Source organism: Mirounga leonina, unplaced genomic scaffold (assembly GCF_011800145.1).
Source record: "Mirounga leonina isolate KUSES-001 unplaced genomic scaffold, KU_Mleo_1.0 Mir_178, whole genome shotgun sequence".
Classification (NCBI taxonomy): Eukaryota; Metazoa; Chordata; class Mammalia; order Carnivora; family Phocidae; genus Mirounga; species Mirounga leonina.
In genome coordinates, this window is record NW_023270464.1 from 17,974,802 (window position 1) to 18,001,818 (window position 27,017).

The 27,017-nt window shown below is 47.9% G+C and overlaps 1 protein-coding gene across 5 annotated transcripts in view; it reads right to left on the reverse strand.

The window, feature by feature from the left end:
* Nucleotides 1-27,017, reverse strand: part of SLCO3A1 (solute carrier organic anion transporter family member 3A1) — a 305,060-nt gene that overhangs the window by 19,824 nt on the left and 258,219 nt on the right. For all 5 annotated transcript variants that reach the window (XM_035024065.1, XM_035024068.1, XM_035024066.1 and 2 more), the window contains exons 6-9: nucleotides 25,552-25,750; nucleotides 23,244-23,382; nucleotides 10,691-10,866; nucleotides 6,350-6,414 (exon numbers count right to left, since the gene is read on the reverse strand). In XM_035024065.1, coding sequence (XP_034879956.1) covers nucleotides 6,350-6,414; nucleotides 10,691-10,866; nucleotides 23,244-23,382; nucleotides 25,552-25,750 — 579 coding nt within the window. The remainder of the gene's footprint in view (nucleotides 1-6,349; nucleotides 6,415-10,690; nucleotides 10,867-23,243; nucleotides 23,383-25,551; nucleotides 25,751-27,017) is intronic.

Below are 27,017 nucleotides of genomic sequence, written 5' to 3' on the forward strand. Positions count from 1 at the left end.
TTACATTTCCAAACCTACCCATTCCTCCCCGGTTTAACTTCCAAAGACTTGGAATCACCACGGAATCCCTCTTCAGCCTGACAGAATTACTGTCATGTCCAAGCACATGTCCTACTGAGAGGGTTGGTGGAAAAACAGATTCTCTCTGCTTCAGCAAGGCCAAGGATGCTACTGGACTTTTGGCTCCAGCCCGCATGGCCCATGGGTATTTGACATTCCCTTTTCTTTTTTTTTTTTTTTTTAAGATTTTATTTATTTATTTGAGAGAGAGAGTGAGAGAGAGAAAGAGCACAAGAGGGGGGAGCGGGAGAGGGAGAAGCAGACTCCCTGCCGAGCAGGGAGCCCGATGCGGGACTCGATCCCGGGACTCCAGGATCATGACCTGAGCCGAAGGCAGTTGCTTAACCAACTGAGCCACCCAGGCGCCCGACATTCCCTTTTCTTAAATCTGGGAAGTTGGGTGGTGCTACTTTGTTCTCACTTCGTTACTGGGCTCCTTGCTAAAGTCACTGAGGCTCGAAGAGCTTAAATAACTTTCCGAAGGCCACCTGGTCAGGGATGGCAGGGGGTACTCAAAGCCGGCTGGGCCTGCCTGCAGAGGGGCCCACGGTGAAGATGCATGCCACCTTAGCACACGTAAGGAAGTGAATCCTGGGTGATGAGGGGACTTCAGGATGTCGGACACACCATTGCTTAATAGATGTTTGCTGAATAAGCAAACAGATGCACAGGTGAGTGGGAGGGGTCTTTCATGCACCCAGACCATCACACCCCACCCCCGACCATCCCTGGGTGCGTGGCTTCTTGACTACGGCTTCCGGCACGCTGTGCTTACTTCTTCCAAAGTGCTCATTTAATGTGTTCATTTCTTCCACCTGCCTGTAGAACTTCTTTAAACTTTTTTTTTTTTTAAGATTTTATTTATTTATTTTTTGAGAGAGAGAGAATGAGAGACAGAGAGCAGGAGAGGGAGGAGGGTCAGAGGGAGACGCAGACTCCCTGCCGAGCAGGGAGCCCGATGCGGGACTCGATCCCGGGACTCCAGGATCATGACCTGAGCCGAAGGCAGTCGCTTAACCAACTGAGCCACCCAGGCGCCCTAGAACTTCTTTAGATTCAAGACTTCAGGGTAGGAGCCTGGACATTTCTTGCAGGTGATAACGGTGATTTGGGTAGGTTTGGAAATGTAAATGGCAAGAGTAATTTTCAGCTTCCATTTTGTCCCAAAAAGGTATGTGAACTTAGTTTTCTTACAAAAGCCTTTAAGTTCACCTTTAAAGTTTAAGACCAAAGAATATAAATAGGCCCATTTTGCAAGACAGGGCCCTTTGCAGGACATTTCTTGACCAGCCACATCGGGAGCTTCCTAGATGCGCTGCTCCTGGAGTAGTTCATGAATCACCCAAGACATGAGGATAGTTTGCTCAGGAAGGACACATGGATCCAGAGGTACAGCCAGAGGCTGATGTTCTCTTGTGTTTTTTGCTTAGCAGGTTGCTCTGAAAACTAAGAGCAGGCATTTGTGGGAGGAAAGTCTGATGGCCAGCCCAGCCCCGACAATACCCTTGAGATGACTGGCTGTGTCTCTTACTCTATGATAAGGCTTCTCCATATGCTCAGTCCCAGGGGCTGAAATCCTCTGCTTCATCTTGTGCTTCTATTGGTTCTCTTCTGCTTTCCTCTAGTCAGTCGTGGGGGGTTTCAATAGATGTTACCTCCACCATATGCTTCCACCTGTCCTTGCCATTTTAGTTCCACTGCTCTACCCTGGTTTGCTGCTTCTCTCTCCGATGCTTTGGTTCATTGTGTCGCACCCTGCGGAACAACCTTGCTCCCAGGCTGATCTCCCTAAATCAGAACTTTGAGTGCATATCCACTCTCCCATCTTTATCTGTCATTTGCTCCACAATGGCAACTACTTAGCCAAGTAAAATCTTTCTTCCCTTGAAATTCAAGGTCCAGACCTATATATCCAGCCCTACATATCCCTGGTACTTGCTTCATTCTTGTACTGGAGCTCCATGAAGGCAGGATACTGGCTCCTGCATATTTTTATGTTCTTTGCAGCCTCTTGAACAGTGCCTTGGGTGTAGCAGGATCTCAGTGAATATCTGTTTCCATTAATTTTACTTGGTGTAACATCCACGGCATGCAGTAGACCCCAGGGTCAAGATTCTGGACCAGACCTTCAAGCAGATGGCTTACCAACACCCAGAGAGAAAAGCAGTGATCAGGACATTTGCAAAAGGATGAAGGAGGACGGATTTGAATGCATCAAGTATTCTGCTATGAGTAGACCATTCCGTTTACTCTGAATTTACTGACTCAGCTCAGTGTCCTTCTCCTCCACTCAACTTCTGCCACTGTCCTGGGTGACTTGGACTTCTCCACAGACATGCAGTTCCTCATCCCAGCCTTTCATCGACTCTTCCTCAATGTCAAAGCCACTTACTTCCCTTTCCTCTGGCCATGCCACACCCTGGGCTTTGTGTCCTGTTTCCCTTATCCAGCCTATGTACCATGGTCCACCACTTAACCCCGCTTTGGCCATCATCCTTAATTTCTTTGCCCCATACTCTTTCCAGCGCACCTGCCACTGATACTACCAACCACGTTTCTACTTCTACTCCAGGGCTGCTGGGGAAGCTCCCTGAGCCACGCTGACCCTTGCCACCGGCGTTTAAAGCAACAAGAAAAAAATATAATCTCACATTCCCTTCTGGGTCCTACCTTCTTTCCTTATACTCTTCACAGCCAAGTATCTGGAAAGAGTGGTCTCCCCATGCTGGCCCCCTCCCTCATGCTCTGCCTCCCTGAGGGTGGTGCCTCAGAGACTGTCCAACACGATAGCCACTGGCCACATGTGGCTACTTAAATAAAACTCAGTAAAAACTAAAACTTACAGATGCCCCATCTCAACTGCTCAATAGCCACAGGTGATGCAAATATAGAGCATTTCCATTATTTCAGAAAGTTCTACTGGACAGTGCTGGTCTATGCCACTTCCAAATTGCCCCTCCTCCTGGGCTTCCTGTTGCCATGAGCCATATCCCCATTCATCATGTGATCCAAGCCTTTTTAAGGAGGTTTCACTGTGCATTCTTCCCTCTCACATACTGCAGTGTGTACACTTTCATTCAGAGATTAAGCCTTGAACGTTCTTCTTCCATCCATACCTCCCCACCCAGGCCATCAGCTACTCCGTTATACCAGTGGCTTACTGTTCAGTCCCTACATTCTCATTCTCTCTACAGCAGACGGTGGGATTTCTTCAAATGCACAACCATCTGGTGACTTCCTGGTTAAAGTCCATCCATGACTTCATCTGCCTTAGAGATAAAGGTCAAACCCGTCGACAGGGCAGCGACCCTTTCGGATCACGTTCCTGATGGCCGCCCACTCCTGCCCATCTTTTGCCAGTCTCTGCCTGCCCCGCACACGCCAGCCACATGGGGCTTCCTGCAGCCCCAAACATGATGCTCCCTCCCAGGCTTTTACTTCTGTAAGGCCCTCCCTATAAAGCACTCTCTCCTTCTTCATCTACATAACTCTCGCTCAGTCTTCATGTCTAAGGTGGACATCACATGGTTTCAGACCCACACCCCTGCCAAGACCAGGTTTGGTGGCTCTTCCACCTGTCCCCACTGCACCCATGCTGACGCCATCATGTATCTTGTCACACCAAACCGTGATGCTCCACTGAATTCCCACTACCCACACAGGGCCAATCACAGAGGCCAACAGTGTCGTGGAATCTGATTTCTTGGTTGACCCCTCATTAACAGTAATGGTGGTTAATCTTACTGGGTGCTGCAGGAAATGGAATCAGGCAATTGCAAAGACTTCTTTGATAAGCTGCTTTTAAGTAAAAGATGAAGCTATTGTATCCTGCTAGAGTGGAGTTCTCTAGACTGTGATTTGTGGCCCATAAACGGGAAACAAAATCAATATCGTGGGTCATGACCAACTTTTTAAAAGCATGGAATAGAACAGAATACATACATATTAAGGGTATTGTTTTGTGAAATTTTTGTTTCAGCTATATTAATGCATATGTATGTGTGTACTGGGCCATAATGTAAAAGTTATCTCTTGCTGGGGATCAGTCACAGAAGTTGAAAAATACTATTCTAGATAATGCCTGGTTGATTATTCCTGGGGCAGACATACAAACAGTAGAGCTGCTTTAGGGCAATATACAATGATCTTAACGGTGTCACATTATACGAGCTCTGTAATTTTCCATTCTGTCTTCAACTGTGCCGTAATTCTCATTAACATTTCAGAAATATTTTACAATCTTTTTTTTCGTTTTGTGCTATCAAGTTATTCTAAAGGGTAACTTTTTTTTTTTTTACCAGCTATACTGAGTCTTTAGCATCTGTTTAGAGGTGCAGAGATTCCCCTAGAGCAACTCCACAGATGGGGGAGTCCCACCTTCCCTGGTCAGCTTGCCCAAGGACCCCCAGGAGGAGGGCTGTGCCCACTTACCTGGGTATGGTCCACGGAAGTCTGAACCCATTAGGTGCTCAATAAATATTAGTTTGTTGAATGAATGTGTATGTGAGACGATTTTACCATTTACAGAAATAAGGGTCCACAACTTGCTATCTGATGTTACACACTCCTTTATCTACCCAAATCAGGGCGGCAGGGGTGAGGCATTATGATGAGTGCATACTCAACCCTCCAGAGGAGAAGAAAAAAAAACACATGATGATTACCCTGTGGTTACAGAGTTCTACAAGCCACTACAACTTCCAGGGAGGCCTAAATGTTTTAGTTTGAATTTCTACTGAACTTGTCTTACCTTGGTATCTTCATACCTAGAGCATTTCTGCAAGATCAAAATAAGAAATAAATGCCATTTAAGTTTCCCTATGTGTACCAACATCCATGGATTGATAATGGTCGAGAGGATGCTGAGACCTTGTCCTGGGCATGGGAGGAAGGATCACAGCAAACCACTGGAAATATTTTGCTACGGACAGAGAAGGGAAGTGAGGAGGGGCATTTGCCCAGAACTCGCCATTCCCCAGGGAGGACCTTATGAATGTTCTAAGGGTGAATGTTCTTCTTCCATATACCAATTATACAGGAATTCATCCCATCATAAAAGTAACAGGCACACATACATATTCATACAAAATTTTAACACATTTAGAAAATATGACTTACATGTTCTTTACTCAGACAATAACATACCACATTTGTGTTTAGCTTTCTAATATTTTCCACGTTTATACTTTAAAAACACTTGAGTATATAGTATATTACAGACTTTTCTTCCCCCTCTACATGTCCTGCACCCTTTCTAAGTCTATAAATACTTTCCAGAATTTTAGAGGAGGCCATAAATCCTACTGGGATTCTGGATCATAATGGATGTAACTAATTCCCCGGCTGTTGGACAGTTGGGTGGTTGCCAATTTTTTCATTTTTTACAAACATTTTCATAAACATTTCTATAGTTGAGTCTTTGTGCTCATCCACAGCGATACACTTAGAATGAGAAGTTTAATTTTTCCTCTAAAAATACATGCCATGGTTATCTCCCTTTGCACATTTATTTACCATAGAATGTCCATGCCACTACTATTCAAGGGAAAAAAGTTACCCTGTTTTGATCTTGGCCTTGACAAAGGGACGTTCATAAAGCAACAGAGGTCTACAGGGAGAAGGGTGGGGCATGCCTGGCAGCTGGGTTACCTGGTTGGCCTTTCCAGCTTCGCCTAAGCCTGTCCTAGGACCCTGGGAGAACCATGGAATATTCCCGTGCTCTGTTTTCTCATTTTAAAAATGAGAGGGTTAGACTTAATTCCTTATACATGCCAAACCTTGGAATCTACGCTCTATAGCATGAAGGTCACATTTGCCCCATCCTGGAAACCCAAGGTAAATAAACTCAATCCGTTTGGAAAAATTTAAAGGGTGCAAAGTTTCCATTTGTGAGGCATTGTAAGAACGCCTCTCTGTCCCAGCTGGCAGCCCCATAAACGAAGCATTTCATGAGCTGCCCAGGGTTTGCTTAATGAGGGAGCCACGTTACACCATCAAATGTTTTCTTTCCCTTTGGTGCCATCACTTTCCCCTTCTTATGCCACTGAGAATTCAGTGTGGCACAGAGACAGTTTATATAAATGAAAACTTTGCAGTGTCGAGAGAGAGAACAGGTCTAAATCCAGAGCAAAACGTACAGATTTAAAGTTTCTCTTGTTTACTAATAGTTATTAAACTTCATAGACAAAAAAAAAGGCAAGCTCAAGAAACGGGACAAAGTCACGGATATTTACTCACCTGGTCATAAGCATCCAATTCATTATTGAGGGAATAAAGAGAGCATACATACCCAACAAACGAAGGAGGAGGAACAGGACTCCCAGGGCGTAAGACTTGAGTTCAGGGCTGACTGTCCTACGTGCAAAGAGGTGAAGAGAAGAAAGGAAAAGATTCTTACCACTCCGCTTTAATTAACAGACCCCAGAGTCATCCACTGCTGTCCATCAGAGCCATTCTTTAGAAATTAGTGGGTGGGTTGGTTGATTGGTCATTCATTCATTCATTCATTCATTCGGCTTTCTTTGCCTAAAGTCTGAAAAACAACTAACTGCAGTGACAAGATAAGTTTAGGAACTTAAAAGTGTTTTTTAATAACAGGGCTAATCTTGTCATTGGAAAAAAGACATGCAAATGTGGTCCCTAAAGTCTTCCTTTAAAGGCGTTTTGCTTTTGCCAGGACAGGAAAACATCTTAAGTTGGTAACACACATGTATTGGGGAAATATCAACTAGGAAGACCATTTCTCTTCTAGCTTCACAAACAGCCAGCACCATGAACACCCTCGACCTTCTCAGGTTATTTTGTGAAATCATCCAGACGAGCATGGTTTGACACCGCAGATGGACCACTTGCAAAATAACCCATTCATCTATATCCAGTGTCAGTACCTTTTAAGTTGGAAAAGTACCTTCAGAGTCATGGTTCTTTGTTTTGAACTGACTCAATCACCCTGGCTTTGGTTTATCTACAACAGTCCCTTAGAATGATTCTCTTGCACATTTTCTAGAATATTCTCAGAATATAACATTTTCTGGGATGAGCATGACAGTAGAGGAGGTTTGGAAAGATGACCAATTCCAGATAAAGGGGCCTTCACAGCTGATAACACATCTCTTTTGAAATGCCTCTTACTCTTAAAACTCGTATTAATTCAGTGCTTGTCCTCTCTCCTTGAGTCAAGGGACAATTTGTATCTTGTTCACCATGAGTGCAGTGATGATATGCTGAGTAATATGTAAGTGGGTGGAGGGGTAGGCACATGTCTCTCACTCATGACCCAGGCTGGCCCCATCTCTAGTGGGGTGGTGAGGGGCTGTGAAGGTAGACTATTTGCCCGACTCCATGCACACCTGCTTCAGGTCATCCTGGACACCACTGGCAGAGAAACTTCCCCTTATGCTATTGCCATCATGAGTCCCTAGGGGAGATGGAGAGGTAAGCACACGACTATGACTCCTGGAAGGACTGGGCTAGGCCTAGAACGAGTCTGGTGTGGCTGAGCCTTTGGAAACACCAGGAGCATTTCAATATGGCTGAAAGACCAGGAAGACCCATGCAACACAGGGAGGACCTAGGCAATCAGTTCTGTAGAAAATAAATGTTAGAAACAAAGTACCATTGGATATCTAAGTCCACTAGGATATCTAATACCCAGGATACATAATCTGACTATGGATTTAGTGGCTAAAATTATATTCTTATATGACCTCAGAGGTCATTCATCTCACCATCCAATGCCATCCATTCCAATGACCTACCACCTGGTTCGAGCCTCAGGTGGGCATGTCTTTGGCTTCTCAGAAGAGTGGTCAAAGGACACCATCAAACCAAAAGGAACATGGATGTAGTTTTTACAATCTTTGCCCTAGTTCTAAGATTTTCAGTGAAAACTAAAAATGTGTTATTCTTGGGGAAATACCCATTTCCTCTCAATTATAAAGAGTGCAATACGGGCCAGCAGGTCAAGACTTTCTCTGAGCGATGGGAAAGCCACTCTCTGGCTGCTGAAACAAGATACCTGAACAACATCAACAATGAGATCAGCATTTCTGGACAGAACCACAGCCAGTTCTCTTTAGAATATACATGTTTCAAAATCCAAGTTCTTCGGAGCTATTTTCAGCTCCATGGTTCTGGTTTTTGCACATTCACTTGAAGGTACTGAATTGAAAGACATCCAAATAAAAGCAAATTGTCCTTTTCAAGAAAACATGCTGGCATAATGAGCTAGAATACTTACCACTTTTAATTTGTTTTCCTTTCAGCTCTCATGTCATTAGGAATAAAATGAGCAAGGGGCTAAGATCTCCCTTCATATCCTGTTGGGGAACTGGTTCCCCCAGAGGGAGTCTTCCTTCTCAGGTCTAGTTATGCAGAAATGGAAGGTTCAGGTCTGAATGTTACTGAAAGGTCTGGGCAAGGCCAGGGATGGGGGCTTAGGTCTACAACTTACGAGCTGATGACCTTGAGAATACTGCTTAACCATTCTCTGAGCCTCCACCTCCCCATCTGTAGAGGGGAATGCTAATAAGGATGTAAACATGTCATTAAAACAGGAGCCCAGCGCTGGCTCCAAAGAGGGGCGCAGTGGGGCTTAGCTTATATCCTCGCTACGGGTGTTCTGCACACTACAGTGGGGCCATCACTCTGGGACAGGGTAAGGACTGGCACACATCTGGGCTGTGGCCCAGGCTATGCCCTCGTGTCTGCCTAGAACATCTATGATGGCGTAGTGGACAGGGACGGTGACAGAATAAGGTGCTACCCCGGTCATCTTGATGGACCCAACGTGTGAGCCTGTGCCTCCAGCAGGCCCCAGCAGAGCATGGAATTACGGGGTGGCTGAGGCCCAACCTAGGTCATGTAGATCATCTGTTGCTGATCTATGCGAAGGAATCAAATGTGTCCTGAAAATCTCCAAGACCTGTTTATCAAGTTGGGACTTGGAAGTGATTAAGATTTCAACTTTCTGTGTTTGCTCTGCCCGTCACAGTGAGCTGGCTCTTTGTACAGAAATCATGGGGAGCAGAGGAAGGGGACTAGTCACTGCTAATTGTCATGAAGGTCATTCTTCCTGCACCTTGGTGCCTTTTGTGTGTGACCAACACAATATAACTTCACAGGAATTTCTAATAATGAAAAATAAGTTATCCATAATGCGGCCACCCCAGACCCATACCTAGGGCCTGATGGGTTTTGTCCACATGCATATTATATATAATCAACCTCCATATATAATTTAAATGCAATAGTTCATTCCACAAATACTTTTCACATTCTTAAGAATGTTCATTATCCCATGGAGCTATGGTACAGTACTATAATTTAATTCATTATTCCAATTCAGGTTCTTCTGCTATTATAGTTAACATTGTAATAAAAATCTGTCAGCATGGAGCTGTTTTTCTGGTAGAGAAGTATTTTCCTAAGTGGTGAGAGGTAGGGTTACCTCATAAAAAATCTGAACATTTTTATGACTCTTGATTCACAATGCTCTATTGCTTCTTTGAAAATTAGAGCGACAGGCTTTTCAATCCCACCAGCAGTATGCGATTTGACCAGTTTTGCTGCAGCCTTGCAAGCACTGGGTATGAGTATTTAACACTGATTTCTCAAGTTTAGTAAGTATAGAATGGCACTCTGTTATTATTGCCTTAATGCTTCTGCACATTAACAAGGCTTTGCTAATGACCTCCTCGAGCACTTATATAAGCACTTTGTAGAAATGCTCTTCCTTAGGAATTCATAACCAAGATCGGGAAATGTGGTGGCCATGGGGAGAAAGAGAGAGGAGGTGGATAAAGCAGCTGGGGATGTGCATTGTCAGCACAGGTCACACTCAAGCATTGCATTCCTACTTGTATTCCTACCCCCTAGGAGTGAATTAGCTGCATCCCAGTAAAGTGGGTCTGTCTGTGTTTGGTGTCGCTTCCTCTGGTTCAGTAGACACTGGGTTATGGAGCATTCCACTTCTAGGTTCCTCACACAACTCTAGGTAACTTGGCAAGTGTACAAATTACTCGGAAGATGACGCCATAGTTCACCTCGGAGGCACGTCCCCTGCCCCCAGGACAGGTCCCGAGAGACGGGGAGCCACACACTATGGGTGCTCTCTCCAGCCATCTATTTATACAAGAGCGGTCACTTCTGGTACACCCATGGTCTCAATGGGACCCACACCAGTGCCAGAGGCCAGCAGGACCAATGACTCCCCGGCCCCCATTCAGAAACAAGTCTGAGGGGAAAATGTGCCCAAGATCATGTGGCTGATCAGTGGCTGGACAGGAGCTGGACTTGAGGACTTGGCTAGTCCAATGCCATTTTTGTTTTACTCCAACGATGCTGCTCTCTGTAAAAGTCAATGCGGGACCAAAGTTCCTTTCATAATCACCTGCAGAGTCTACTCTTGGGAGGATATGAAAGTGCATCATCTCCCTTGGGCCACGATTTCTGGTCTCTTGTGAGGTCCCTGGCCAATGTAACGGATCCCTATCAGCCTGGGGAAGCTGGCCTGTGAGACTCACACAGTACCCGACGTTCTGGTCTCCTGAGGACTGCAGACACCCAACGAGGTAGGCAGGGGCAGGGCGAGAGGCGAGGCTGGCTCGCCAGTCCCTGGGTCTGAGCTTACCTGATAAGGATGATGACTGAGGGTGTCTGCGCCATTGCCCCGATCATGCTGCAGACACACATCACACACAGGAAGGTGAGGAAGGCCTCTTGGCACCCGGGACTGGGGCACTTTCCGGGAACCACAGTCGTGTTCTCGGGTGGGACAGTCGTGAGGCACGCACAGCCGGTGAGATTCTGAAATGCAAGTATTCAGCCCTTTTAACTGGGGGCATCTCCCGTTTCCGAACCCAAAGCCATCCATCAGCTGCAGCTGTCACAGCCTAATTATGCATTCTGTGGCATTCCATTAATTAGGCCTGAATAAACGAGTTAGCTTCTTAAGGAGGCTGCAAAACACATGCAAATAAAGGAATATTTACGGGGAGGAGAGCCCATGCCCTATCTCCTATGTGTTTCATTTCCACGTTCCAGAATCCCTCAATAAGCTGTACCCTTATGGGTCCCCCCCGCCAAGTACAATTAGAAAGGAAACTGTGCCTCCACAATAGGATAAAACATTGCCAAATTAACGTAATAATTACTTGCCAATTTGTCCTCTCTTTTATGCAGTGATAATATCAACGAAATGTATTAAAAGAAGTAAATCAGGTAACCTGCATATTGTTGCTGGTTCAGCGCCCAGTGTGGCACTTGGAACAAAGGACATGCATTGTCATGCACGAAGTCGCTGCTCTTGGGGGGCCACCGGAGGGGGCAACTTAATGGGAACATTCTCACATGGCAGGGTAAGCAAAGGGGGCTAAGAGGTGCCAGGAGCTTGGAGCAGATCACGCCCGGGCAGTGAGCTAAAACCCAAACCAGACACATTTATTAATTCTTGATCCAAGGAGGAAAAAAAAAAGGGGGGGGGACTGCATTCCATTTGATCTTGTGGGTGGATCCTTGCCCAGCTGCCCCTGCCCCCGGGCGCGGTCTGGTCCCTCCATCATCAGAGGAATTTCTGATGGCAAAGGGAGGAGCAGGGGCGGGGAGAGAGTGCCAAGCAAGCGCCAAGCCAATTAAGATTTGATAATAATAGTGCAGAGGCCTTTAATGAATACAGTCATAAATGATTCATTGCTTTTCTTCTTGGGACTGCTTGGCTTTCAGAGCACACGCCAAGGAAAATCCTCCTGAGGGTCAAACAAATCCCCTTTGGCTTTTACATTCCTCCTGCCTGTCTTCGTTCCTCTCCACCCTCCCTGTGCCTTCTTTTCTCTTCCCACAGAACACAGCATAGGTAGGGGGTTTTCTCATCCCATCAAGCCACATGGGGTTGCTTTCAGGGGTGTCCAAAGGCCCTTTAGGTGCCGCCCGTCCCTGCCCCATCAGGGCCACCTCATACGGCTGTGCCCCGCACAGGGGCTTTTATCCACGGGGCAGAGCTGTGGACAGACAGGGTGTGGGGCTGGACCCTTCTTCCTAAGAGCTGTGCCCAGAGCAGGTGCCTCTGTGTAAACAGCCCGGTTACTGTACCCTGTGGGGTTTCCTGTAATTCCCCCAGAGGTGCTGAAGCCTTGCCCTTCTGCCCCTTCCCACACACCTCTGCCTGGGGGCTTCCTAGGGCTTCTGGAAAACCTCCTCCTTCTGGGAGGCATCCCCCCGCTGAGCCGGCTCTGAGCCGGGGCCCTCTGTGCACCCCGAGGAGCCGGCACCTCCTTCTATGACGACACGCCCCACACCCCGCTGCAGGACCTTCAGCACGCGGCTGGAGGAGACCCCCATGGCTCCTGGGAGGAGGACGGAGTCTGAGACACACTCTCCTGAGCATTTCACGGAGCTGAGACACAGCAGGTGAAGCTTAGCAGATGGTTTTGGAACACATATGTCATGCTCTTCCCCTGCGTTTACCAGGAGGCAGGACGTCCCCCCACCTAGAACTTAAAATGTCACTTCTCTCCCTACTCAGCGTTGAGGAAAACTGTTCCCTCCCCTCCTCAGACTCCAACTTCACAACCACACTTTGCTAGCTGTCTACACTCACCACCCCCACCTCATCCCCCAAGCTCCCCCTCACTCGGGCTGGGCTGGCTTCTGTCCCCCACAGGCAGGAACCCGATCCATATCCTGAGCCCACCAGCCACTTTTCTCTTACTGGAGCCCCCTCAGGAGTGCATGCCTGTGAACCACACCCGTCCCTGGCTTCCACAGCCCATAATCCTCCCAGACCCACTTGATTCATCCTGCCCCAGGGCTCTGAGCACGTTGCCATCTCCATGAGGAATCCAAAACAAACGCCCAGAGCCGGATTCTGCACTGTCAGCTTGGCGCTCCCCCCCCCCCGCTGGGAGCTATTTCCCTAGAAGCCCCTTCCCTGCAGGGGTGAGGGCTAGATGGGGGAGGCACGATGCGGGTGCAGTTTAGAAGGCAGATGTGAAGCAGAGGCTGCTACCTCAGAAGGTCAGACACAGGGATGACATCACACCTGTGGAGGTGCCCAGAAGGTGCTGGCTGGCCCTAGCATCCCTGTTTACACCCCCCTCGTTTCTGCCTGTCCTGCTGACAACAGGACAACAACTACTGATGTGGCTGTTTGCCTGCTGATGTGGCCAGCACCCCCTTCGTCTCACTCAGCAACCACGTGAACACAGCTTCTTGGGATTTTCCCACAAGCCCCCACGTACCCACCTGAGCAGGTGCTTCTGGGGATGGAGTAACCGTGCTCTGATCCTTCATCTCACTCCTCCCAGATTGTAATTCCCCAACTCCCCCATGTTCACAGTAGCTCTGATTCCCACACTAAATTCTTTATTTCCAACATACTTGTGGGTGCTGTTTTCCTGACCAAACCCTGACAGATGCACATCCCCCGCCCCAACCTCCTTTCCCTCTGCAACTCTTGCCTGAGAAGTGGTACCCTATTAACTCTCTGGAAACTGGGTGGTAATTCTGGACCCCGACCCTCACTCCCACGTCTGATCCGTCTTCCTCGTGACTATGAGGCTAGTGAGGCCAGACACGACTGTGGTTTTGCTCCCTAATTTATCCTCAGCTCTAGGGGACAGGGCTTGGCTCATGACAGGGAGTCAAGAGCTATTTATCAAACAAATGAAGAGATCTCAAGTCCTATTCATTTCACTGTATCCTAAATCCTTCTCAAACCCTCAAATCCTTCTGTCTCTGATTCCTGCAGTAGCCTGGGAGAAAAGAGAGGTCCAAGTCTGGGGGGTGGGCCGAGACCCACACGGACCCAAAGAGTGCTCAGGTATAAATGAGGAACAGGCCCCTTGGGGATGGCTGTGGTCCTGCCTCGTCAAGCATCCTAAGAAGTGAGCTCCAGCTCAGCCTCTTAAGAGATGTGATGTGAGTACTGGAACTGAGTGATCAGGGCCAGGACCCGGTGAATGAACCATGTGATTGGTGAGCTTTGTTTCAGTTTAAAAAGTAATCTGTAACTGGGACCTGTGCTCAGTCATAGATTTTTGCCCAATACCTGGACTAGGGCTCGACTGCATTATATTTACCATAAAAGGCAACTGCCTGGTTCCTCTCTGCTCTGAGAAGTGAAAAACCCCTTCTGAAATGGATCCACTCCGGATTTGGTCTGTGCTCCTGCCCCTAATGGCGTGGGATCGAGAGAGACCGCTTTCTCTCAGACTGTCTGACTCAGCGACTGCCCGGCCCTCCTGGTCCAGGGGGTGAATGTGTCCATGAAGCCAATGCCCCGGAGATGGAGTGAGTGGACAGCAGAGTTGAGCCGCCATGGGATCTGAGGCCGAGACAAAGGGAGGGACGTGACAGTGCACAAAGCCAGGGAGAGGGATGAGACAAAAGCAGGCCAAGGGCAGCTTCAGGCCGACTGGACAAAAACGAGGCACTTGTAAGGTCATTAATACCAGAAGAGCAGAAGTGGGAAATACAACCAGCAAAGATGTTGGCTTACTGGCACCAAGGAAAGAAGATACAAATGGGTGGGTCCCTCCCAGAGGTTCTGGGCAAACCTGTATTTATTTATTCAGATTTAACTTAATTTATTCGAGAAGGGCTGAAGAGGCTGGGGAGGAGGTAAGCCAGAGGGTCCGAGCAGGGACTTGGATGGGTCTCCTTTTTGGGCAGGTGACTCAGTCTGACACAATGACCAGGAACCACTGGGTGGCCCCAGGGTCTGAGGGGCAGCTGGGACTTCTGGGCAACCCTTCCAAGGGGTATCTAAGGGAACATGCTAAGCCTGTGGCCATATGGCAAGAGATGGGGAACATCCTTCATTTGGGCTTAGGTGACACAAAAGATGGGCCTGGACGTCATATGCTAAAGGAGGTGCAGGGACTCTGACTGCTGAGGCAGCTGTCTGGGAAGAAACTTCCACCCACACGTTCACATGTGGTGGAAAGAACCGCAGATGAGGACCACACAGTTTCACCTTTCCCATAATTGCGAGAGATGACTTTCCACCAATGGGGTTTCAGACTACCATCCCAGATAGAAAGGAAGTGGGGGGACAGCCCTTCTGCTGGTATTAACCGGATGTCTCTGTGGGAACTCCTAAACTTGCAAAAGCTCCAAGCAGCAGGAAGCTGGAAAATACAGAGCAGACCTGGGTGTGACAGAACGATCCACTCTACTGAAGGGATCTAGAGGGCTGGAATCTGAATTCTCACCCTGTCTGGATACAACAGTCCCTTCGGGCCAGTCTCAGATGGGTCTCAAAACCCACCTGTAGACCATCACGACCTGAATGAAGTGGTAAACCCAATGCACTCCTGGCCAGTGCCTGATATATTTAACTAGTAAGAAAGTACACCAGGCTCCAGGAGATTGGCTTACCACTCCTGACCTGCAACATGCCCAGTTTTCCATCCCCGTTTCAAAGGAATGTCTTCCCAGTTTGCCATTCTGTGGGAGGGAATGCAGTCTCTGCTGTCTCCAGGGGAGCTGGATTCTCTGTCTGGTGTCATATATTGAGGTGAGGTGGGGTGGGGGCGGGGTCTGGCTTTCCTGGAAATAAGTGCATCCTGATCTATCATGGTGATAATCAGATGACCACTGTGCTCACAGAGGAGCTGGCCTGGCAATATCTGGTACCAGTGCTGACCCAGAGGACAGAGTGGGACTGACCTGGAAATTCTGTAAGAACTTATCCTATAGGCAGACCTGTACTGGGCATAACATGACCTAGGAACTCCAAGAGACACAACGATGTTTGCAAGACCTAAAGCCGTGCAGCAATCTGAATGCCCATCACAGGGACTGGTTACATAGGCTCCAACAGATCCACACAATGGAAGATTACGTAGCTGTCAAAAAGCACGAGAGTGTTCTTTATGTACTGACACAGAAAGAACACCAACATAAAGTATTAACAACGAAAGCCTCACACACAAGGTACAGAATAAGAAAGACCTTAGAGATACATTAAATGCCAGTTGGATATACAAGAAACTAAAAGCACTCATTACTTTACTTGGCAGAGTGGTGGGGTCAAACGGTAGGTGAACGGAAGACAGTGGTGGAAAGGAGAGTTTCCACTTTTTTTTTTACACTTTTTGATTTCTGAACAATACAAATATATCATCTACTAAAAAAAAAAAAAAGAAGAACTCCAGAACATTACAAAATAAAGAAGAAATCAATGAAGAAGAGTAGCACACTCACTGGAAATCGTACTCGTATTCCACATTCAGTCATTAATTTCCACTGAGAAATGTTTCTATTCACATAGAATGATGGGAATAAATAATTACAATAAAGCTGGAGACCATGAAAATAGAAAAATTACTCTTTGGAATCTGGGGCTAATTTTCTATTGATGCAGGAAATCATAAGCATGCTATTTTGACAGCTCATATTACAAGGAAAAAAATACTTTTCAGCAATGTTTCAAAAATACTGGCAAATGAACTTGTTTGTGTTTGGGTCTTTTCCCCCTACATGTAATACTGACGCATCAACTGCTATTAATCGTACAAATAACACTGATTTGTAGGTTGAAAGATGACTTTTCCAAGGGGACAGGTACAGGGGTGATGAGGTCAGGTGTACTGAGAGCCTCCTGGATTGAAAGCTGGAGGGTTACTCCCAACATTCTAGAATACTCTGTCTGGTTTTCTTTCTGTAACATATTCAGTTCCTAGGCAGAAATGACAATTTCGATTAAAAGCCGGATCCTCGTTCTGTAGTTTGGAGGGGAGTTTGCCACCAAGAGTGCTGAGATGTGTAGTGCTCGGTCCTGAGGCTGCCTCTGAGACCTTGGATCCCTTGTGCATGACATCCTAATGAGAGAGGGACAGATAAGGACATTTTCCTTCCAGGGGCAATGAGCTCCTATACGTCCTAGACACCTACGGACTCCCTCATGATTTGGCCAAGTCCCTCAGACCCTCTTCTGTCGTTCATTACTGTCCTTTTGTAGCTTAGAATCTCTTCACCGCATTGGCCCAACCCAAGCTGGTATTTTAGGTAAAGACCTCAGAGCTCAGCACAGAGAGCACCAGCGACCCATGTGCCTCAAGGCAAAGGGGATGTTGAAAAACTGCAAGAAGAAATAGACTCTCATGTTCCCTTTCAAGGTCACTGGCTGAAGGATATGGCCAGGGAGAAACATTCTGGGATGAAAGCAAGACCTCCATCCACCTCTCACTCCCAGAACCTGTAAGACAGATGCTGGAACACATCCGGGCAGAGCCTTAATTATCTCCTGCAGGAGGGGAGGAAAGGGCTGGTCTTTGGGGAGCGGCAAGGCCCACGCTTTGTTCCAGCCACCTCAGGCAGGAAGTGTGGGCAGATCACAGAAGGGGAAGGATGTGGCTCATGCTCAGGAATGGGGAATGAGCACCGGGCCCCTACGCTTCTCCCTCTTTCTCTCTCTCCTCCAAGTGGAACCTGTCCCCAGAGCACAGGGTCCAAGCCTCCCCGCCACCCCCCAGGGTGCACACACACAGCGCATGCTGTGATGTCCTTCGGTGTCTCTCCACCGCTGAATGCCCACTCATCCTTCACGAGAAGGACCCCACCACGGCTCCTCCTCTGGGGGGAAAATAACCGCACCCCTCCCTTCCAGCCTCACCTGCCCCAAACTAATTCCTGGTTCCCTCTAGGCTCACTGATCTCCCCACGTGTCTGCTTCCTTCTCTTAGAATGTAACCACCTATCCTTAAATGTCGGGTTATTATTAATTTCCTTAATAAAAAAGTTTTCTCCTTACTGAAAAAGGGATGCATGTGCATTTTGAACAATTTAGTAATAGGCAGAAATGATAGAAACATATAAAAATTAATTTTTTAGTCCCTAGCCAGAGGTAATGTTATATATCTTCTGTATAGATCTTCCCATGTAGAATATTTAGATTTTTCCTTTTCTTTACTAAAAGGGATCATAATCTGTACACTGTTTTATAATATGCTCTTTTCGCTTAATAGGTTAGCTGTTGCTCATGGGTGTTCCTTTGTACACGATTCTATCAATACGTTACATCTCATCTCATCGTAAACACGAGCTCCTACCTTTCCAGCTCTGTATTTCTAATGCCTAGTCCAGGGCCTGAGATATATTAGATGTTCAGGGTGACATCGCCCTAGTTGGGATTGATTCCAGAATCTTCACGTCTTCTGACAAGCCATTGCCTGACTGAATATAGACTTTTAAATCCATTCTGGCCAACGAGGCCAGGCTCTATGAGAGAGCTTGCAGACTCCAAACCTTCGAGGGCAAGAGGAAGCAGAGAAGAAAACCAGCGCAAGTTTAAGGGGTGGTCAGGGGCGGAGACTGTGGCTAAGGGGGATCAGATGTCTTGTCTGCAGGTTCGACCATTTCTCAGCTCCAGGCAATTGCTGCCCTGTGGGGGTGAAGGGGCAGGTCAGTTCTCATCCAGCTTTTACAGAGAGGCCAGAAATCCAGATTTGTGTATGAAATGCACAGACTGTTTAAACCTTGGTTCAGACCCCAATAAGCCCATGTACAGGGCAGAGAGGGCGTAGAAGCCATCAGTTTGCTTCTTCTGTAATATGCTGATATGGCACCTCCAGTCACCAGCTTACTTTCTCCAGTGCTTGAACACATAAAGGTGGGAAGGAAAAGGACACTGAAGGCTGGATGCTCAGTGTCCGCTCAGACGCTGCTTCTAGAAAGATACAATTTTAGGAACCCATCCCTTCTCCTGGAGCAGTGGTTCTCGACTGTGGGGGATTTGGCCCCCAAGCAGAACCTATGGAAGTATCTATGGGTGGTTTCACAAATGAGCAGGGCTTGCTATTGGCATCTGATGGGCAGAGCCCCATGGTCCCCACAACAAAGAACAACGCAGCCCCGTATGTCACCAGTTCCGAGGTGGAGACACTCTGGAGGGGAACAGTGGTTCTCAACTCTGTTACGTACAAAAACACTTGGCGGGGGGAGGGCTTTAAAAAGTTACTGATGCCTGGATCCTACCCCACAACAAAGAAACGGGAGTTTCTAAGGACGAGGCTCAGGACTCAGATTTTAAAAGTTCTCGAGCAATCCTAATATGCAGACAGGACTGAGATCCATGAGAGTCCACAGTAAGCTTCCTGCATGCGTCCATCATGGATCCCCCCCAGCCCTCCACAGAACCAACTCAGGGCTCCGCTCAAACAGGTGCCAGACACATATCTGTTGCCGGCGTGGGGAGACAGATTAGTGATCTATCATTAGTCTCCTACAAACTGCGGTGCTGGGCTTGGATTGACTTTCAGCGTTCTACTGGTGGCTGATATAAGTCTGTCTTTTTTTGTTTGTTTGTTTCTACTCAATTATTCCGTACATCAAAAGGCTACAACTTGCAGGAATCAGTCAGCCTCATACCAACATGCTTTCCATTGGAATAATTACTTCTGAGAGTGAAAGGTACAGAAACAATCTGGACAATATATTCATGCCAAAGGAAGCTTATGAAATTAACTCGCAATCTTTTTTGTCATCCTTCCTGGTCATACGCAATGAGAAGAATTAGAAATTGTATATTAAACATAGTCCTGGAAACTTCCACTGCTCTCACTCAAGGAGATAGGAAGTAAGAAAATAAGAAAACAAAACCCAAACTAGGGCAGCAAGGCAAGTCTAATAGGAAACTACTAATGCTAACCAGATTCCCCTGTAACCAGAATTATTCGATTGGTGACTTATCCACGTTTAGTTGAGTTGTGGGCAATCTTCACAGGTTCTGATGGAAGCTGTGTGCGGGTGGGGGATGAACAGGGACTGGAGCTTTAGTACTGAAATCTGCACCAGCCAACCCACCCGCCTGCCAATCGCTATTCAAGGGAGTAGTATTCTCACCCGTGGCTCCCTGGGGTCAGCACGTGGCCTCCAGCCAGGTGTTCAGGAAGCCTGGGGCCTTTATCCAGAGCCATGGTTGGCACTAGAAATGCAAGGGTCCACAAGAGAATCCCGTCCCTGGACGCAGGAGCCTAGGGAGGCAGACCCAGGAGTCAACAAGCTGTTCGACTGGGGGTGGGAGGGTCAGACCTTGTCGGATGGAGCAGGTGCTGGAGGACTCTGCAGGACAGGGTGCTGATGCACCCCTGGAAGAGGGCTGAACAGGGAGGAGGCTTCTCAGCTGCAGGTAAAGAATGATTATGCATCTCAAGGGCTTAATGGAGGAATGTACTTGCCAAAAGGAGCCCAGAGGTAAGGGAGAGCTGGGTGTGTTGGGGAAACCCCAGGAAGTTCAACACAGCAAGTCATTCTTCAGCAGGTGGGAGGAGGGGGGAGGCTGAGGCTGGAGAGGCAGCAGGGCCAGCCTGTGTGGGCGGAGGGTCCTGACTATGGAGTATGAACGAAGAGGTATTTTTCAAGGAGGAAAAAGGTGAGAATCCCAAAGAGGTAAGTCACCGAGTCAGACACTGGGGTCGGTGTCGGATAGACGGACAGACCTACAACGTCAACACCAGTGCCACCACGTTCTGCATGACCAGGGGCAAGGGACTAGTCTGTAATCAGGGAGTAAAAATCACAAAATCACACCTCCATCCTCAGGCTGCTGTGAGGATCAGTGAGGTAAGACGCACAGGGCTGGGCAGGGGGGCAGGAAGGAATAATACGAGAAGGGAAAGAGGGAAGAGGGTGGAGGAAGCCTTCAGTTGTGGAAAAGCTTTTCTGGGAACTCGAAGACAGGAAGGAAAGTAGGAACGAAGGAGGGAGTGAATGCACCAGGAATATAACCCACCATTTGGCATTTTCTCAAAATACTGCAGCAGAGATTGAAAAGACTGAAATTGCTTTTTGCTCATTTTTGGCCGGTGGCCTGAGATTTCTTTGACTTTAGGCCAAGCTGTCATGGGCCGTGAGTGACAGGCGGAAGGCCTGTTGCCTGGCCCACGCGGGCTCTTGGTAAAGTTGCTGGAGTGAGCTCTACAGTTATGGGTGTTTTGAAGGCTAGATTGTCACAAGGGCCCCTTTCCAGGATACACATGGCTCTGTGTCCCCAAATCCCTCATTCATCCCGACATCTGCCTCCATGAAGGAGAAACGTGACTCTCACTCAACCCTGGGGCCGGCGGCTGTCTCAGTCTCTGACTTGTAATCGCAGGAGGAGAACCTCTCTGCTTTGTGGACAATACGAGGCCTCCAGTAATGTGACGAAAAGGCAGGTATCTGGTGAAGAAAGGATATGTCCAGAGGGAAGCAGAGAAGCTCACTGTCCAATAATTGCATTCCATAGCTTGCTGTTTCAGCAGCTGGAAGCAGTCAGGAGCCTGGTTAGGCTCTTATTCAATAAGACTCTTGCACATGCAAGATCAAGGGAAATGCAATTTTTAAGACCAATTTTTTTTTTTTTTTTTTTTGGTCAGAGAATGCTCTGGAATAGAGACTTGTTTGGTTTCAGGACACCAGCCTATACAGAGTCCATTTAATTCTTGAAACAGGACAGTAACCCAAACTGATTTATATAACTTTTTTGGGTATTAGAATGTTAATAAAATTGTTGTCAGGAAAACGAATAGCTTGTATTTTTATTTTAACCAATCGCAAGGCTTCATCCCTTTTTTTAAATTCATTTCCACTCACATAAAGAAATTGCTTTATCATCCAATTTAAAAAAAAAAATCAGTTTTTCTTCCCCTCTGCTCCCCCCACATGGTGATTTATTTTCTCTGTGGAAAAATGTTAATAACTGGCCAGGAATCTAAATGTTAAAAGCAAAGAAAAATGAAATCTTTGGAGATGAAAATAAGTGATCGATTTTTTTTCTTTCGGAGAAATTGCCGCTCCTAAAAGATACAGAATATGGAAAGGAAAAACAAGTAATTACAACTCTAAATTCCTTTAAAGCAGCCACTCAGCCCTCTTTTTCTCATCTTTCTCTTCATCTAGATGTTCCTGGACATTTCTGGAGCAGTTCTGGATGCCAGCCCTCACTCAGGAAACTCACAGATCAGAGCAGATGACAAATACTTTTAGCAGATCACTGGAGTGAAATGAGAGAGCCGCCGCCAGCGGAGACAGTTCCTGCAGTGCCAGGAACTGCAGAGGCAAGAGCACCAAAGATAAAGAAGGGATGGCTTCACAGAGAAGGGTGAATTCGAGGAGGGCATTGACAGGTGTGTAGGAGTTGTCCAAATGGAGAGAGAAGGATAAAAAGACATCTGTTGTGTAGGGGAAGCTGAATACCACAAACTAAAAGGAAGTAGAGCTGAAGGGAGTGGCTGAGGATGGAGGACGTGTGCTGAAGACACATAACAAAGCCAGTGCAGTGCTTAGATCTTATCTTGTAGGTGACAGGGTAGCACGAGAAGGGGTCCTTTGCGGTGTTACAGAAGTCATTTTGGCTGCAGTAGAGAAGATGGACCAGAAGGGGGCCACCCTGAGCTGTGAGGCCAGTTAGGCAGCTATACCACAGGGGTCCAAGCAAGAGATGAGGAGGGCCCACACCAGGACGGTGGGGATGTGGATGAAGAGGACAGGCAGGTGTGAGACACACCTGGAAGGCGGGATCAGCATGACTTAATGACTAGTCCCTTAGCATCACGTTTTCATGCAGAGCAGAGCACAGAGAAAACTGTAGGCTGATAGCCAATTGGACAATTCAAGCGGAGAAGGAAAAACAAACAAACAAAACCCCCAAACCCAAAAAACCAAAAAGCAAAACAAAACAAAGTTTAGTGGGGGATGGAAAAAGGTGGGAGGTATCTAGTAGAGAATAAAAAGGCGAAGGGAACTAAGGAAGAGGTTAAATTTAAGAGTCAGTCTCAGGCTTGGAAGAAGTCTTCTAAATGGTTTTCTAGCCCTTCTTTACATACTTCTGTTCATGGGGAGCTCATTACCTGTAGAGTCAGGCTGTTTCACGGATACCCTTGGTAAGCACCTTGAACCATAATCTTTTGTTCTCTGGCTCCATATGTACAGCTTCCTTTGAAATTTTTGCTTTCAGTGGCTCCACGACACTTTTTGGAAACCTATTCGATTTAGCAGGAAGGCCTGAATGATCTGGCAGTCCGCCCATCCTGATGGAGGCTTCTCCACCAGAGCGCGGTGGAGGCTGAGAAAAAGTCACGGCGCACGCGCACAAAGTATGGAACGCGTGTGGTTGCCCGCTGCAGCCCCTGGCCACAGGTTTTAAGCTGCTTTGTCTGCCTGAGTCCCCTGCCCATCCCATCCCGTCAGAAAATCACCAATACCGTGCTGCTGCAGCCAGCAAAGCAGGCAGACAGGTACGTAATGCCATCTGCCCCACACACTGGAGTGAAGGAATCGGTTTGGCATTCACAGTTTTTATTGCAGGGCGAGTAGGGGTCCAGGGCCGAGCCCGGCGCTGAGCTGGAAAAGAGAAGAAACATGGAACCCATCAGAGGAAGGGCAACTTCTGTTGGATCTCCCCAGTGACAGCCTTCTGGCTCTGCTGTGATGAGGTGCCTGGCGCCCCTTCCTTCTCCTCCTCCTACCTCACCCCTCCCTGTCCCACAAGGACCAGCCCAGCGCCACCGCTGAGTGCAGTACATAACGGTGCCAGAAGTGGAAGAAGCCTCTCCTTTATCCTTTGCGCCAATGTGCCCTCCAGGCTGGGGGCAGCCCAGGCTCAGCTCGGGGCCACCTCCTCCGTGTCGCTGCTCGTGATTGCTGCAGCCTCAGCCCACTCCCCCTTCCCTGACCCCACACCACCACCGGGCACAGCCGGACACTGACTTCTCCCCTCCTCGGGTCAGTCCTCGTCTCTGCTTCCTCCCTCCTCCCAGCACGCAGCAAGCCTTGTGATGCTTAACCACCACCACCACTAGACTGGATTCAATAACTATCGTCTGTTTGATTGATTCGACTTCCTGAGAAAAATAACACAAGTTATTTTAAATTTCCTTTTGTACCATTAAAGGCACAACTACCTGAAGCACGCAAACTGCAAAGGGGAAACGGATGGAGTGGGTGTTTTTAGCTCTGTAAGAGAGAAATCGTCTCCTTCCAGCACCATTATTTTCAGCTGAGCCTCCTAGGGTTCATAATGACGATGACGGTGATATCTGACAATTTACATGCCAGGCACCGTTCACGGTACTGCGGACATTATTGTACTTATTCTCAGTGTGACCCCATGGGGTTGACAGAGAAGGAAACTGAGGCAGAGCCAGGCTGAGTCGCCTGCCCAAATCTATCTAAGTCGTACATGGGAGAGCGGGGGTGGGGAGGGTGGGGATTGGAGCTCCACCAATTTGGGCAGAGTTAGCAGTTGGATTGTAGGCTCTGAGCCTTTTTTTTTTTTTTCCTTTTTTAATGAAGAAGAACTTCATTATCGTAAGACCCTGTGCTTTGAACTACTACAAGTTTACTACTTGAGAGTTGGCACAGAAGGCTGGCGGTCTTTCTCTCCAAATGCTGTTACTTATGGCATGCACACACCAGAAGGCGCCACGTTTGGGAGGAGGAGGAATGGGGGCTGGGCTGGGGTGGGGGGCAGAAGAGACCCTGGTGGTGGTAAAGGGCCTGGGCTGTGCATGAATATACGGACAACTGCCCCCACCTGTGTTCTCCCATTCAACCTGCTTGACCTTGTCAGGTGGCAGGTAAGCCCGGTTCTCCTGCATCTTTGGGATACAGGACTACCAGAGAAAGCCTGATGGCCTGCCTGGAGGAGGAGACTGGCATGAGGAAGAACTGGTATCCTGCAGGTTGACTCTGCTGCAGCCTGGATGCTCCAGACTGATCCCCAAGCAGTTTCAGATTCTCACACAGAAAAGGGGACAGCTGTTGATGCTGGACATGTAAGTGCTCTCCATAATTCCCTCTGGGGCAATTCTGATTGGACTCTAGGCCAAAGTCTTGGGATAATAACTAGAAAAAAGGTGTCCCATAAGAACCAACTTCTTTCCCTTCTCCCTCTTTTCTCCTTTTATTCCCCACCTCCTTCTCCTTCCCGTACTTATCAATACCTACTAGGGGTGAGACCCTATAATTACTATGGGAGCCTGATGATACCTTCTGATAATTTCCGGAATGATTGGAATCTATTCTGTCTTTCATTTAAAGCTGAATTTTAAGGGGCACCTGGGTGGCTCAGTTGGTTGTCCCACTCTTGATTTCAGCTCAGGTCATGATCTCAGGGTCATGAGATCGAGCCCTGCAACGGGCTCCATGCTGGGCGTGGAGCCTGCTTCAGATTTTCTCTCCCTCTGCTCCTTCCCCCACTTTTCTCTCTTTCTCTCCCTCTCCAAAAAAAAAAAAAAAAAAAAAAGCTGAATTTTAAAATAAAATTCATCTGTATTATCTATCTTCAGTCGTTCCTAAAGTCAAATGCCAAAATGAGTGGAATGGTTTGAGCCCTCCACCCAAAAGGTCCATTTGACTCTTCAACCCCGGGAGGAAGATACAGAGGCATCATCGAACCCTCCACTCGTGGTCACCACTTGGGACAAAGAGAGCTCCCTGATCCGACCATGCAGAATGAATCCAGGCAGCCCTGGGCTGGCAGGGGTGGGAGCGGACATTTCTGGGACTTACGTGTTTCCATAGGGAACAGTAACCCCAGCCACGGGGCCTGTGTCACAGCCGAGGAAGAGGAAGGAGACATAGCAAGCTGTGGACACCAGGTTGACGAGCATGGCCATCCGAATGGCCCCGAGGGCAGAAAGACTGAGCTTTTTCACCAGGAGACCGCCCAAGAAGATCCCCAGGCAGGCACATGGGATTGCAGTCATCCCTGGGAGAAAAACAGAGGGGCGGGAACCATTAGTGGGGGAAGTAGGGCCCATCGGCGCAGACAGATGGGTGCCAGGCTGGGGGCCGAGCCCTGCGTGGGCCACATTCCCAGTGACCCCCCCACTGCAGTGCCGCCTCCTCCAAGCTGCCTCCGAGTCTCCATGAGGGGCCTTATTTCTGCCCTCCGGGAACTCACAGAAAACTGGGGGAGACAGACGTGGAAACAGTTATGGGGAGTCCAAGTACATACACCAATCTTGCTAAGTAAGGTATCCTCATGGGAAAGACACGGCTGGCGTGGGAACCACCATGAGACAAAGACAGACTGGGAACACGCTCGTGCTCTCTGTGCATTTTTGAAGTGATGTGAAAGGGGACTTGAGATCATTTGGGGATTTTCTCCCCTTTCCTCATTAGCTGAGGAGGGCTTCATGGAAGGGTCTGGTGGCTGTTTACACAAAGGTCCCAGCACTCACCAGCCTGTGGAGACGGCATTTTAACTTGCTCCCAGACCTCTTGGGAAGGAGCAGCCATCCAATCAATATGTTTTGTAGCTCTTGGTGAGTAATTGGCATAAATATTCTCCCCTTCTTATAAAAAGAGCTATCTGCAAGGCAGCAGGGACCATAAACCTGTTATTTCTGATTCTCAGAACCCCAGACTCAATCCTAGGGTTCCAATCTCCTGTTTGGCTTTGCTCTGTCCTGATTTGCTTCATCTAAAACTCAGCTTTAAATTACAGTGCATCATTTATCCACCGTGTAGACCGTGCATGGCCAATTTCCCAGTCTAGGCGGTCTCCTCCTTGCCAATCAACAGACCTTTAGGTCAATCGACTACATCAACCAGCTGGTATGTGCTAAGGGAATGCAAATTAATTTTAATATTAGGGGAAGAAAAACATAATCAGGAAGGCTGAGCTCTGCAAGAAAATAGCACAAGTCACATTTAAATAAAACATATCTCTGTATTATCTGATGCTCTTGGAATACCTATGCTTGATTTTAACTGGTTTTTGGTATAGAAATGACCTTCATGGTCTAGCCCCCATGTGCCCCTCTCTGCTCACCCCTGGCCCACGGCTCCTCCTTTCTCTCCCTGGGACAGGCCAAACCCATTCAGAACCCCAGGCTTTGCACCTGCTGGTCCCTCTCCTGGGACATTCTTGTACAGCATTTCTCCTTGGCTGGGCCCTTCCCAGACCATGACATCTAGAGCAGTCCTATACTCCATCCAGGGGCTCCCCATCATTCCTCACCCCATTTTAT